The sequence below is a fragment of the Benincasa hispida genome, chromosome 7 (genome assembly GCF_027475165.1).
Source record: "Benincasa hispida cultivar pf3 chromosome 7, pf3_genome.v1.1, whole genome shotgun sequence".
NCBI lineage: Eukaryota > Viridiplantae > Streptophyta > Magnoliopsida > Cucurbitales > Cucurbitaceae > Benincasa > Benincasa hispida.
In genome coordinates this window covers 46,292,689-46,308,250 of record NC_143484.1, presented here as the reverse complement: position 1 = coordinate 46,308,250, position 15,562 = coordinate 46,292,689, and the positions used below count along the sequence as shown (strand labels likewise).

Here is a 15,562-nt window from a genome sequence, read left to right as displayed (position 1 = left end):
TCAAATATAACACATAACCTATAATTTTTATATTGTATCAAATACAATATAATATATAGTTTTAATTTCTCTCAATCATTCATTAGTATAAATTACATTTATACTAAATTCAATTATATGAATTTCATTCATACAATTAGTATTTGAATCACATTGAAACATTTAATTCCTCTAAAAAACAACTTTATATTATAATTTATCAAATACATTATATTAATTATATCATATATAATTAATTCCTTCAATTAATTTAAACAATTCAAATTAATCCAAAATTAATTCTCAATCATCCTTGTTGAGCTACAAATGGGACCTTGTGGATCTGTAAATTAAAACTCCAATAGTACTTAAATAATTAATTAAACTCCTTTAATTAAATTATTCAACATCCATTAACTGTCGGTCACTCCACTAAAGACTGATAGCTGCATTCTTCGCACTATAGATATATTTATGTGTCCATTAGATATAACCAGTTAACAGTGCATGACCCTTCACAAATTGCTCGTAAGTACAACTAAGCCAAAATTACCATTTTGCCCATTTAGTTACATTTAACTTCTTAAGTACCATTGATCCCTCTAATAAACAATAAGTCATAGTCTAACTATGACCAAATCCCTCTAGGGTCAAGGAGGGTATGGCCACATTGTTCAAGCCTCGGAATCAGCTCTTAAGGGAGTAATTTATCTATTACCCTGACATCAGGTTAGGAGTGAATTCCGTCTTTGTAGTTGTGTTCCCAACTCTCCAATCAAGCGAATTCTCAAGATGGTAGGCATATTGAGTCGGCAATCTAGCCACTCTCACCCATGCAAATTAAAAGACCACCTTCATAGACAAGAATTCACAATTCAATCAGGATTCAGATCATATCACCTATGGTCATCCTGGTGAAATGTAAGTTTCTACTATTAACGGCGTTATATAATGAGACTAGTCATTTCGTAGTCTGGTCTTAGACAAACTCTTTGTATAGAATACCTCTACTCACATGACTCCACATGAATGATTAGGATCAGATCATTTGTAGCACTTTATAACACTTGTAAACATCTACAAAGCGGGTCATATTCGTAGTGTAACAAGGATAAGGTACCTAGCTTTATCCATCTACTACAGATCATTTAGGTTATTATTTAAACATGATTCACTCATATGTCTCTACATACATGTTTAAATTACATAAAATAATCTAGGATATTTGTTTATTGGATTGAGCGTATGGACATAAAATAATAAATACTTTAATAACAACAATTTGTTTATACAAATATTACAAACTATGAGAATTCAAGAGAGATTTAGGACACCAATCCCAACATATAATTCATCATATCTATTGATTCTAGTTATCTACATTCTAAAAATAAAAAAATAAAAAGCGACCCCTGGAAGGAAAAAGATTTTTTTGGTCTCTAGATTTTGGGTTTATTTTCTATTTGATCTCTAGGTCTCAAAATTTTACATTTTAAGTTCTTAAGTTTTGAATTTGGTTTCTTATATTTCAAAATATTACATTTTAACCCTTGAATTTTGAATTTTGTTTCAATTTGGTCTCTAGATTTTAAGATTCACATTTAACTTCGATTCTCACTAAATACTCACTTTCAGTTTTCATCATTAATATTTATTAACCAACTTAAAATAATTACAAAGTGAAATTTCAAGTTTAATTTTAATGTGATGAAAAATAGTGAAAGTTAACTAATTAGATTTTTTTTAATTAATTCAGGTTAATTAATAGAGATTACCATGGAAGATATATATAAAGAGTATTTAATTCAAATTCGAGGTTAAAAGTTTAAAATATTAAAATTAGGAACCAGATTAAAACAAAACTTAAAACTGAGGTTAAAAGTGTAGCATTTTAAAAATAGGATTAAATATAAATTAGGCATATAAAAAATGTACATTAAATTATTCTAAATACCCAAAGCTTTGTACTTTGTGTAAAATATACTTTAAAACTTTCAAAATTTTCAAAAATACCCTTAAACTTAAAATAAAATTTAAAAAAAAAATTAATTTTTTTTTTTTTAAAAAAATACCCTCATGGTTAGTTTTGAATGGTAACCGTTAGTGTTTTGTATAAAACCTCTAAATTTTTAAATTTTTTAAAATACCCTTAAACTTGAGAAAATATAAGTCTTACGGTTAATATATGAATGAATATATTCTTACTTCTCTATATTTTACATCACTTTTCTCCCCTCTTTTCTTTAATGTCCTCTACTCTCTTTTTTTTTGTTAATGGTTTGATATTTGTGTATCTCAAATAAGTAAATAAATAAACATGTTTGCTTCAGTTAAGATATACAGACCATAACGAAAAGAAAAATAATAACAGACAAATACATTTTTTTTTTGTATTTAAATATTTATCATTTTGAAATGTTTTAAGAGGAGATTTTATTTTTTTTAAAATTTTGTGGCATTTTATGTTTTAACTTTAAAGTTTTGGTTTTTATTTTGGTTATTAAGAAAATCGTGCGAGAAACTGGACAAAAATTAGAGTCTCTATGTGAAAAAAAAAAAAAAACAAAAAAGGGCTTTATATAATTTTGTTTTTAAATTGATTCTTTTCAAACTTATGAAAATTTCAAACAGTTTGATTACTATGCTAACATTAAGAATATTTTTTATTTTTTATTTTTAAAAAATTATAGAATAATTTTTGTAACGAGACATTAATGGCTCATGTTCTCATAATAGCATCACGAATATATATATTTTTTTTAATTTAGAAATATTTTGTATACTTTTAAAAGTTTAGTAGTAACAAAATACCAACGGTTTCTTACAAAACTAATAACAATGATTTTTTTTAAAAGTTTAAGGATATTTTGTAACTTTTTAAAAATTCAGATTTATTTTTGACACAAAACATAAAATTCAAAGTATTTTTAGAATATAATTTCCCCTAACTTTAAAAAAGAGAAAAATATGGTAAATAAAGACAACAACAAACGACAGAACAAACGACAGAACAAAACAATGGTCTTTATTTAAATTAATTGTCACTCTTAAATTAATTTGTTGTACTCTTCTTGGCCGGTCAAATTTAGCCTCCCCTGTCCGACATTTTTATTAAAATTAACTCCTCCAAAATTGAAGCGACCGACAAGACATTTCAGATAAATTAAAATATTATTTTTCTTTCTGTAGTTTGTTTTTGTTATTATTATTATTATCTTTTTTTTTAAGTACGACAAATAAGGGATGAAATATTTATTTTATTTTATTATTTTGAAAAGGGAATGGAATAGTTTGAGATTTAAAAAAAATGATGTTTTTTTTTTAAATAACAAATGAAAAATAATTATAAAGGCATTGAGTCCAAATCCGCTCATGTGATATGATTCTATAACTTATATTGGAAATACCCATATAAATTAAAAAGTGCTCGGAAAAATTAACAATAAATTAATAAATACTAAAATTAAGGTTTATTAAAAAGTACATAAATAAAGTTTTGTCTCCTTCTAACATTAGTTAAATTTATTACACGCAATTTAAGTTGAAAATAATTTAATTTCATTAAATACTTTTACTTTTACTTATTTGATTTCATAAAATAATCAATAATAAATTTTTATTTATTTTACTACTATTTTTATTTTGTTGTGATATTTTTTAAATTGTAAATAATTTAATTAATATTAGGGGCAGTTAAAAATATAGCAATCACGCTTAAAATATTAATATTTATAGCAAAATGTAAAATAAATTGCAAATGTAACCAAATTTAAATATAATTCTTAAAGTTTGTCAATGATAGACCATAGGGTTGAGGGGAATCTATTAGTGATAGACCAAATTGCTAATAGGAGTCTGTCGGTGATAGAGTCTATCATGGATGGATTTTGTTATTTTACTATTTTTTAAAATGTTGTTATACATTTAATTATTAACACTAAAAATGGTACCTGTTGCAATTATATCAACTATAAATTTTTAGTATAATGATATCTAGTGTACTGAATCTTGATTTATTGACTTATTTGGTATCAATGAGCATTACTAACGACCTTTTGCAACAACAAAAAAAAAAAAAAAAAAAAACTTTACTAACTAAAATAAACCGTGTCAATTAAGGGTGTGTTTGGATTATATTTTAAAGTATTTAATTTAAAAAATAAGTTATTTTAGAAGAAATTAGAGTGTTTGGTAACTACTTAAAATAATTTTTCGAGTGTATTTTAATCATTTTTTTTTATCAAAAGTGTTTAAATAAAAATGAGTTTTTTGAAAAACACTTTTTTCTTAAATCAACCCAAGTGGACCTTAAAAGTAAATATAAATTTGTATTACAAAAATATAAATCCACATTATTTTTTATGCAATATAATAAGATATTATCTATAAAATAAAATAAAATTACATACATATATATATATATCACAATTACGAAAATAGGTAATTGAATCTCTTTACTAAAAAAACTGCAAAATAATTAATAAATAAGTTTTTGCATACATAGAGAAGAGAGATATAATGGCAAGAATGTAAAATATTAAAGAAGAAAATTACCTTCTTAGCCTTTAAATTTTGAAAAATATATATGTATATCCTTATGTTTTTCATTTTTTAGTCTACATGTTTTTAAAAATAGGTTTAAAAGGTCATAAAAACTACCTTTTCTCTTTGAAATTATTATTTTAAACTTATTTTTGTATTTTGAAATATCATATAATTATATAAAATAGCACAAAAAATACTATGGAACATTTTAATATATTCTTAAAAATTGAAGAATTAAAATGGTAAATTTTGAAAACTCAGAGACCAAATGAACTCGAGGACTAAAACGTATGTTTTTCCCTATACCCGGAGTAGTATGTTATAAAATCGTTGTTGTTGCTTATTGTTTTCTAACCTACTACAATCTTTCTCTTCTCTATCCATACATTCAAACCGTTTGCTAAAAGATTCTCCAAACCCTTTGTTTTAAAACCATTTTCTCTAAACACAGGGGTAGAGATTGCAAAAGGCACTCGATGTATCATCGACATTTCGTATTTGAATTGATTAACTTGTTTGTGAACAGAAACAAGTACCACATAATTGTTAAGTGAAACTTTTGAAAGTGCGACTGTGACAGGAGATTACAAAGTTAATTTTTCTAATATCCAATGAATTAAGGAGTAGAGTATGACGCAGGTGAAAAAATGAGAATCAATAAGATTCCAAATTAGTTGGGAGTCCCATCATTTATTTCATTACTTTTAGTAATTGCATCGATGAAAATTAATGATTTCTCATTTTCATTATTTAATTCTCACCGATTTTATCGCAAAACGTGTATAATGTGCGACATATTAAAAATGTATCAACAACCAGAATTAGTGGTTGAATTCTTCACTTCTAAAATTCAATATGCTATTATAAATTAAATGTTATGTATTTTATTTGTTTGTAAATTTAATTTAAATTAATTTTTTGAACAATGATTATAAACTTTTATTTAAATTAATTAAAAAATTAACTAGATTAGCACATCAAATAGAAATCATGCTAGATTATTTAAAAAAATTATCCTTGAACTTCGTACATTGTGCCAAAAGTATCTACGAACTTTCAAAAGTTTCAAAAATATCCTTAGGAGTTATTTGGTTTAAGATTTCATAGATGTTTGCAAATAAATGATACTTGAGAGTAAGATGTCTGGAAAGAAAAAATGATTGTGTTTGATTGTGCACGAGAATACTATTAGAATTTTATAAACAAAAATTATGTATCTATTTAATTTATGAAATTAAGCATGAAAATCTTTGTTCACATGAGGTTTTCAGAGAAACTTAATTCGTAAAATTTAAACTTTTGTATTTGTATTAATTTTAGTGTAGCAAATACAATCTCTAATATAATACTTCTCTGAAGCTTTCAAAATAAACTTTAATCTGTAAGCTGGTTGATCTTCTTGGATGATCGACCTTTGGACTGGTTGATCTTCTTGGATGATCGGCTTTTGGCCTTGTTGATCTTCTTGGATGATCGTCCTTTGGGCTTTTTGATCTTGGATGATCGTCCTTTAGGCTTGATCATCTTCTTGGATGATTGGCCTTTGGATTTGTTGATCTTTTTGGATGATCGTCCCTTAGGCTTGATGATCTTTTTGGATGGTCGGCCTTTGGACTTGTTGATTTTCTTATATGATTGGCCTTTGGGCTTGTTGATCTTCTTAGAGGATTAGTATTCACACGAGGCTTTCAGAGAAACTTGTTTCGTGGAATTGAATTTGAGTTGGTGTTGATGTTGATGTTGATGTTGATGTTAATTTGATGCAACGTGGTTTGATCTCTAGTACTTGATCCTCCAATTCTCTCTCGGTTGAATGTGTACGTTTGATTTGAGGAAGCAAAGCCCATGATGATCTTAGAGTTGAAGTCCTAGAAGAATGCTTGTATCTTCGAAGAACTTCAGTCTTCAAGTGTGGTAAGCTTTAGAAGTCAGAGAGTCTTCTGGTTGTTGGGAGAATTCTCTCTAGGCCCTTTGGAAGATAGAATTTCTGACCCCCAACAAATGAAGAGGACTTCTATATTTATAGAGTTCTCAGGTGAGCCTCGTGAGTTTGGGCTTGGTTGGTCCATGGGTCTGAAGAAAATTAGACATGAGGATTTCTATGAGCAGCGAAATGATTGTCCCAAATTCCATTCAATATTAAGCATACACAATTACAGTATAAGAAACGGAAACTAACAGGTCATGCACAATATGAAATTATAGCATGCTTTCAGATAAGATCAAAGGATAGAGTATCATACCTTTGAAGAACCATTCTTCAAACTTCCTTGATCACGAACGCTCGATCAGTCTCCAAGACAACAATACATGAACCCTCGAACACAACGATCGCAACACAACATGATCAACAACAACCACCACACGAACACTGCTAACACACAACGAACGGCCTCCCAAAACCTCGAACTCAGTCGAGTTGAGTGAGAACAACACCACAATGGTTACCTTGATATTCTCGGTGTGAGAATTTAGAAGTGTGGGCTCTGTATGGACTTGATTAGAGGAAGGGACTAGAGGAACAACTATCGTGTAGACGATTGAGCAAGTAGGAGATGAGAAGTGTCTAACATATAGACGAATGCTTAATCGTGTAGAAGAAGATAGCCTATCGTATAGACAATGCCCTACAATCATTTAGCCACGGCTAGCTGAGTGAACTATCATATAGTGGCACTCCACGATTTTTTAGTCTCTCTATGAACTATCGTTTAGTGAACCGATTCCACTTGATAGCATTCCATGAGTACTTTCTGAATAGAGTAACTTTCTTAAATTTAGGAAAACATTTTTCCTTTTATCTCACGGTTACCATAACCACCAATAACCTCCCACTCAATTGGTTATTAGAGAAAAAGAGATAATTATTCAATATTAATATTATTATAAATATATATGATAACCAAATTACCAAATTATATTTATAACCTATAGTTTTAATATTTCATCTCATGAAACACATAAACCATAGTTCTTTTTCTATTTTATGGTACTTAATGTAAATCACATTTACATTAATCCTCCACTTGATGTATCTCATACATCATACTGAATATATTACATTTCAAATCAACACCAAAAACTGATTCTCAACTTGAATCCATTGAGCTACCAAGGGAACCTTATGGACCTCTAACTTGAAGCTCAAACGGTACATGAATAACTGACTAAACTCTATAGTCACGGGATCCACCATCCGTTAACTGTCGGGCACTCCACTAAAGACCGACAGCAACACTCTCCTTACTATAGACATATTTTGTGTCCATATCAACCAATCAACAATGTGATAATCCTTCACAAATCGCTTGTAAGTACAGCTGGGCCAATTTACCGTTATGTCCCTGTAGTTACATCTAACTCATTAAGTACCACTGATTCCTCTAATGAACATAAGTCATAGTCCTACTATGACTGAGTTCTCTCTTCCAAAGAGAAGTTGTGGCCACTATGTTCAAGACCCGGAATCAGTCCTTAAGAAAGCAATCTATCTACTTACCCATGCTTTGGGGAAGGAGTGAATTTCATTTTGTGTATTGAGTTTCTAGCTCCTAAATCAGACAAGTCCCCAAAAAGGTAGGCATATTAAATTGGCAATCTGGCCACTCTCACCCATACTAATCAAAGAACCGCTCTCAAAGATAGGAGTTTCCAAAATACTCAGGATTGAGGTCGTGTCACCTATGGTTGTTTAAGTGAGATGTAAGTCTCTAGTATCAATGACGTTATATACAGAGTCTAGTCATCTCATGGTCCGATCTTATACAAACTCTTTGTATAGGATACCCCCGCTCGCATGTCTCCACATGAATGATCAGGATCTACCATCTGTAGTAGTTCACAACATTTGCAAATATTTACAAAGCGGATCCGTAGTATCATAAGGATCAAGTATCCCTCCTTAATCCTTATACAACAGACCTTTTTTAGGTTATCACTCGAGGCATGATCCACTTGTATATCTCATATACATGCTTAAGTTTACATACAATAACCATGAAGGTTTGTTTATTGGATATGAGTAAATGCCAAATAAAATAACTCTTATTTTATTCATAACAATGTGTACAGTTTACAAACTACGAGACTCCGGGAGAAATAGGACACCAATCCTATCAAGGCCTGGCCCTTGGGCCCAATTAGTTAAACTTAGGCTTAGTTGATCCATGAGTCTGACTCTTAGGCCCAATTAATTGGTTTTGGGCTTGATTTGACATTTGGATCCAATTAAGCCTATTTTTGGGTTTAAAGACTTTAACCCAAATAATAGTAATATTAAATTGGACCAAGTTAATTTTATCCAATTCAACGGTCATGATGAAACCACGTGGCGTCATTGAAATTTGTCTTCAACTTCAATTTGGGGCACATGTCAACTCCTAGTTGGTCCCAAATTTAATATTTTGGAATTTCATCATTAATTTAGTAAACGACATGACAATTTATGGTTGGTCCGAAATTTCTTCTTCAACAAATGCCTCTTTTTGAGATATATGCACGGATGTGGGTGGATGAATCTCGAAAAAGATAAAGTTGGAATCGAGATACAAGTAATTTATTCTTGACCTTGATATGTTCAAATAATCAAACTATAAATTTAGTACATAAGTTTTGATAGAGTTAGATAACATGCAACAGAAGAAATCAGAATCAATAAACACTCGAACTCCACTTAATTTAAGTTTAAAACATGCTACTCATAACCATATTACAAGGGGGTTTTAGTTATACATTACCTTTGATGAAAACTCCACTAATCTAGCAAGAAGTCCACGAATTTGAGCTCGAATCTTCAAGTAAACTACTACTAAGATCTTCTCTACCAATCTCAAGTGAGAATTGTGTGGTGGAAGCACTCAAATTGAGCTAGATTTAGGTGAATTTGAGATAGGGCAAGTGGGTTTCTATAACAGCAGCCTTTTGGTGTAAGTCTCAACTTGCATGCATATTTCTCAGTATTGAGCTTCAATTTATAAGCTCAAATACATGCAGGGAGATGGATTGCATGGCAGCTAGCACCTACTTTAGAAAATTATTGAAATCATAGTGGAATTGTGTGATTAAGCTTCTTAATCACCATAGTGGGTTTTTCCAATTTTGGGAAAATACACTATGACCTTTTTTAATATTATTTTAATTTAATCAATCAAATTGATTAAAATAATTTTGTATTTAAATAACTGATTTATTTAAATTCTAGTTTTTATAATTAATTCAATTAATTAACAAAACTAATTTGATTAATTAATATATTAATATTAAATTAATAAAACACCAATTCCGCTATAATGAATTCAATTTCATGTAATTAACATTTAAATCATAATTTAAATATTAATTGATCCTCGAATTTCGTTTAATTTTGATAAAATTAAATATTTCAATTATGTCGAATACAATTAATTGAAACCCTAAATTGAATTTGAAAATTTCAAATTCATAACCCTAATTTCAAATCTCATCTAAAATACTCAATTTGTTGATCCAATTTACGAAGTAGTAGAGGGACCTAATGGACCTACAGATCATGAGCTCCAACGATTTGTAATTAATTGGTTGAACTCTTTAAACCGAATTAATTACTATTTGTTAACTATCAAGACATACCGCTATAGCTCGATAGTTGTACTCTCCTCATTGTAGATGCATTTCTGTCCATTTTAACTATAATCAGTAAGTCAATCGTTCACAGGTCGTTCGTATCCACAACTGGGTCAAAATTACCGTTTTACCCCAGTAAATACATCTTGCTCCTTAAGCTCCCATTGACCCTCTATTGAACAATTGATTTATAATACAACTTATAAATCATGTCCCTCTCAACCAAGAGAGGGCGGGGCCCCGTTGTTCAAGACTAGGCATCGGCACTTAAGAGAACAACCTATCTGCTAATCCTACATCAGGTAGGAATGAGTTTCATCTTGCATAGCTATGTCCCCAGCTATCTATTTGGTCTTATCCCTGTAATGGGAGGCTTATTGAGCAGTGCTATTGGACCACTCTCACCTATGCAAATCAAAGGATAATCCCGAATAAACAGAAGTTCATAGTTAGCTCAGGATTAAGATCGAGTTACCATAGGTCATTTTAGTTTGAAATAGTCAGTTTTAATAGTAAATGGTCCTTATAAAGAAAAGTGACTATTTCGAGGTTCAGTATGTAAACTCATTACATAAGATGCCTCTACTTACTTGTCTCTACATGAATGATTTATGGATCACATCATTTTTATCAACATACAAAATGGGTTGCATCCAATAGTGTTACCAGGATGAGATACCCAATTTCATCCATATACTTATAGACCATTTAGGCTATATACTATAACTTGATCCTGCTTATGTCACTACATAATGTTTAAAATATTCATACTATAGTCATGGATTTGTTTATTGATTTTCATAATAGAATGCAATATCAACAATTTTATTGAATAAAATACTCAATAATATTTTATTGATAAATAGAATATGTTAACATGATTTACGAACTGCGAGTTAAGGACATTTCCAACAATCTCCAACTTGGACTAATACTCCAGTGAGAATAAACATAAATATATAAATGTTTACAATGTTGAGAAACAAAAAGGGAAAATACAATAAACTAGGGCATCTAAAATACCATAGACATTCTCCCACTTGCCCTAGATTATGTTGCTCGTAGTCCTAGTCTGACCAGGTGGCCCTCAAACACTTTAGCCGAGAGGACATTCGTAAAAGGATCAGCAAAGTTATCTTCTGAGGCTATCTTTGTGACTATCACGTCACCTCGATGTACTATCTCTCTGATGATATGGTACTTTCTTTTGATATGTTTTCCACATTTGTGACTCCTTGGTTCTTTTGAGTTGGCAACTGCACCACTATTGTCGCAATACAAAGTGATGGACAGGTGCATATTTGGAACCACTTCCAAATCTGTCAAGAATTTGCATAGCCATACTACTTTTTTAGTTGCTTCACATGTAGCTATGTATTCTGCTTCTATCGTGGAGTCAGCAATACAACTTTGTTTAATGCTTCTCCAAACTATAACTCCTCCGTTGAGAGTGAAACCTGATCCTGAAGTAGATTTCCTAGAATCTACGTCAGTTTGAAAATCATAATCATTGTAGCCGGTAAAGATTAAATCCTTCGATCTATACACAAGCATATAATCCCTCATTCTCCTTAGATACTTTAGGATATTTTTTACAGCAGTCCAATGACTATATTCTAGGTTAGATTGGAACCTGCTGACAATTCCAACTGCAAAGCATATGTCAGGATGTGTACATAACATAGTGTACATTAAACTCCCAACTACAGATGCATATGAAATTCTTTTAATCTCCTCAACTTCTTGAGGCATTTTAGGATACTGTTCTTTTGACAAATGAATTCTATGTCTAAAAGGCAACATACCCTTTTTGAAATTTTGCATATTATATCTTGATAACTTCTTGTCAATATAAGATGCTTGAGATAGTGCTAGAGTTCTATTCTTTCGATTCTGAAAATTTTGAATCCCTAGAACATATTGAGCATCACCCAAATCTTTCATTTGGAACTGTGATGCTAACCATTTCTTTACGTCAGCAAGGAAACTTATCTCATTCCCAATGAGCAAGATATCTCAACATAAAGCACCAAGAATGTTACAGTTTTGTTTATTATCTTCTTGTGTACACAAAGTTCATCAACATTTTAGTCAAAGGCATAAGATTTTATCGCAGTGTCAAATCTTATATTCCAGGATCTAGAAGCTTGCTTCAATCCATAAATGGATCTTTTGAGCTCACAAACTTTTTGTTCTTGACCCTGTTCAATGAACCCTTTCGGTTGAGACATAAAAATATTTTCATCAAGATGGCCATTCAGAAAAGCCATCTTGACATCCATTTGCCATATTTCATAGTCATAAATTGCGGCAATGGATAGAAGTATTCTTATAGATTTTATTATGACAATTGGAGAAAAGATTTCTTCATAATCAACCCCTTCTCTTTGGGTAAAATCTTTTGCAACGAGTCTGGCTTTATAGGTTTGCACCTTGCCTATTTGGTCTATTTTCGTCTTGTAGATCCATTTGCAACTATAGGTTTAACCTCATGTGGTTGATCTACAAGTTCCCAGGTAGAATTGAAGTACATTGACTCCATTTCTACATCCATCGCTTTTATCCACTATTCCCTATCAACATCATCCATTACCTGTTTAAAGGTTAATGGATCTTATAGCCCATCTGTATGATGTCTTGAGTTTTTGTTAAACACATATAGCATTCAGGTTGATGAACAACCCTCCCACTACGTCGAGGCATACTCAACTCTTGAGAAGGATGTGACGTGGCAACAACTTTTGTTGATGGACTAGCTCGATCAACAACCCTTATTGATTTTTCTATAGTATCTTTGGTCATTTCTTGTAATATTAATTTACTACGAGGTTGATGATTTTTAATATGATTTTCTTCCAAAAATGTAGCATTTGTTGATATAAACACTTTATCTTCTTGGGGATCTTAAAACAATCATTCTTTTGTTTATTTAGAGTATCCTACAAAGAGGCATAACTTCAAACGTGTTTCTAATTTCTTAGGATTTTGTTCTAACATGTGTGTTGGACATCCCCTAATCCGTAAATGACGTAAACTACTTTTACGACCTTTCCATAACTTATGCGGTGTTTCTGAAACACTTTTTGAGGGAACCATGTTCAGAATATATACCGTAGTCTGTACTGCATACCCTCAAAAGGATTGAGGTAACTGAGTGTAACTCATCATTGATCGAACTATGTCTATCAAGGTTCAATTTCTCCTTTTTGCAACACCATTTTGTTGTGGTGTTCTAGGTTCTGTGAGTTGGGATTGAATTCCATGATCTACTAAATAGTTCTGGAATTGTAAATCCATATACTCACCACATCGATCGGATCAAAGTGTTTTAATTCTTTTAACTAACAAGTTTTCTGTTTCGGACTTAAATTCTTTGAACTTTCAAGAGTTTTAGACTTGTGACTCATTAAGTAAATATAGCCATATCTAGAATAATCATAAATAAAATTGACAAAATACTGATATCCACCTCAAGCTTTTACATTCATCGGACCACAGAGGTCTGAATGTATAAGTTCGAGAGGTTCTTTGGCATGAAAACTTTTTTCAGAAAAAGATCTTTTAGTCATTTTTCCCTCAAGACATGATTTACATGGAGGTAAAGAACTGTCTTCTAACTAACTTAGATGACCGTTTTTAACCAATCTTTCAATTCTGTTGAGATTAATGTGACCAAGTTTGTGCCAAAGATAGGCGTTAGGAGAAATTTTTTCATTTTTTATTTTGAGTCTCAACCATTTTAAACATCTCTATATTTAGAATGGCTTTTGCTTTAGTTGGTTTTAATATGTACAAGTTATTTTCGAGTCTTGCAGCACAAATATGAATACCTCTTGAAAAAATGAACACTTCATTAACTTCAAAAGATATTTTGTACATATTTTCTAGCAGATATGAAATGGAGATCAAGTTTCTTTTCATCTTAGGTACATAATATACATTCTTTAGTAAGATAAAAGGTTCTCCAAAAAATAGCTTGACATCTTCCACTACTTCAGCTGAAATAACTTCTCCTGTTCCCACCTTGAAAGTCATTTCAGATTCAGAAAGTTGTTTCCAAGAATTAGTTTCCTATAGAAAACTGCAAACATGGTTAGCGGCACTTGAATCTAATATCCAGGTTAAGTAAGAATTTTCCATTAGACATGTTTCAACTATTAGTAAATCTGATTTAACATGGTTTGCCTTTTCCGATTTCTTCTCAGCAAAATATTTTGGGAAGCTACTTTTCAAGTGCCCATCCTCTCCACAATGGAAACAATTTTCCTTTGGGAGCTTTATTTTTCTTAGCAGCAGGTTTCTTATTCCCTTTTCCGTTCTTCTTCATTCATACACTTTTGTCTTTTGAAGATGATGGAACAGACTTCTTTTTGTCAAAAGGTTTCGTTCCTGATGATGAACCCTTCAAAAGAAATTTCGGTCGTGAAACAACATTTACTTCACTTTCTTTTAGTTTCATCATTGACTGGTAAGTCTGGAGTTCGTTCAATAATGTTGTCAAATTATAATTAATATTATTCATTACAACATTAGTACGAAAGGTTAGGTAACTCTTCGGAAGAGACTCTAATATCATACTAACTTGACTGGTTTCATCTATGATGGCCCCGTGAGCTTTAGCAATATTAAAATGGACCATCATGTTGAGAACATATTCTCTGACGTTGGTACCATCTTTCATGCGTGTGTTATAAACATACTTTATGGCCTCATGTCGAACAGAAGATGACGGTTGTCCGAACATTTCCTGAAGCGATGTCATAATCTCATGGGCAGTGGGCATGGCATCATGTTTCTTATTAAGCACATCAGATATGCATGCCAAGATATAAACCCTGACTTTTTCATTAGCCCTAACCCATCTTTCATAGGCATCCCAAATACTTTGGTTTGCTGTTGAACTGAGAATAGGAGGACATTCCTCCGTTAACACAAACTTCAAATCATCCATAACTAATATCGTATTTATATTGGATTTCCAATTGGAGTGCCCTTCTCCATTAAATTTGTCAGAAGTGAGAAGTTGTATAATCGAGTTCAACATTTGCTGAAAAATTGAAACAAATTCTATTAAACTTAAGCATCTTAATCCAATTTTAGGAAAAACAATAAAGTACCTATATTTCTTTATCTATTTACAATGATACTTTAATGATTTAGAATAGCTGCTACCAAGGGGCAGTAAAAAATTCATTCACTGAAGCAAGACAATCCTGACCAAATACTATATCTATAATAACTCTTATTCCTATAGTTCATTTGGTTACCATTTTCAGTCAAGATCTTTACTAACAATTAGTAATTCTTGTAAATGTGACCCGCCATTTTCAGATCTTATAGAACGGTATGAATTTGTCCCCGAGTTGGAAGACAATATCCAAGACGGAACTATAAGACCCTATTCATTTATGAAGCTTGGGTTGTTTCGAATCCTATG

At 31.0% G+C, this 15,562-nt stretch overlaps 1 protein-coding gene across 1 annotated transcript; it reads right to left on the bottom strand.

The window, feature by feature from the left end:
* Positions 1–14,452: 14,452 nt before the first annotated feature.
* LOC150035199 (uncharacterized) lies at positions 14,453–15,076 on the bottom strand. The gene has a single exon (XM_090315265.1). The coding sequence runs from the start codon at positions 15,074–15,076 to the stop codon at positions 14,453–14,455; it is 624 nt and encodes a 207-aa protein (XP_090171391.1).
* Between the last annotated feature and the right edge of the window lie 486 nt (positions 15,077–15,562).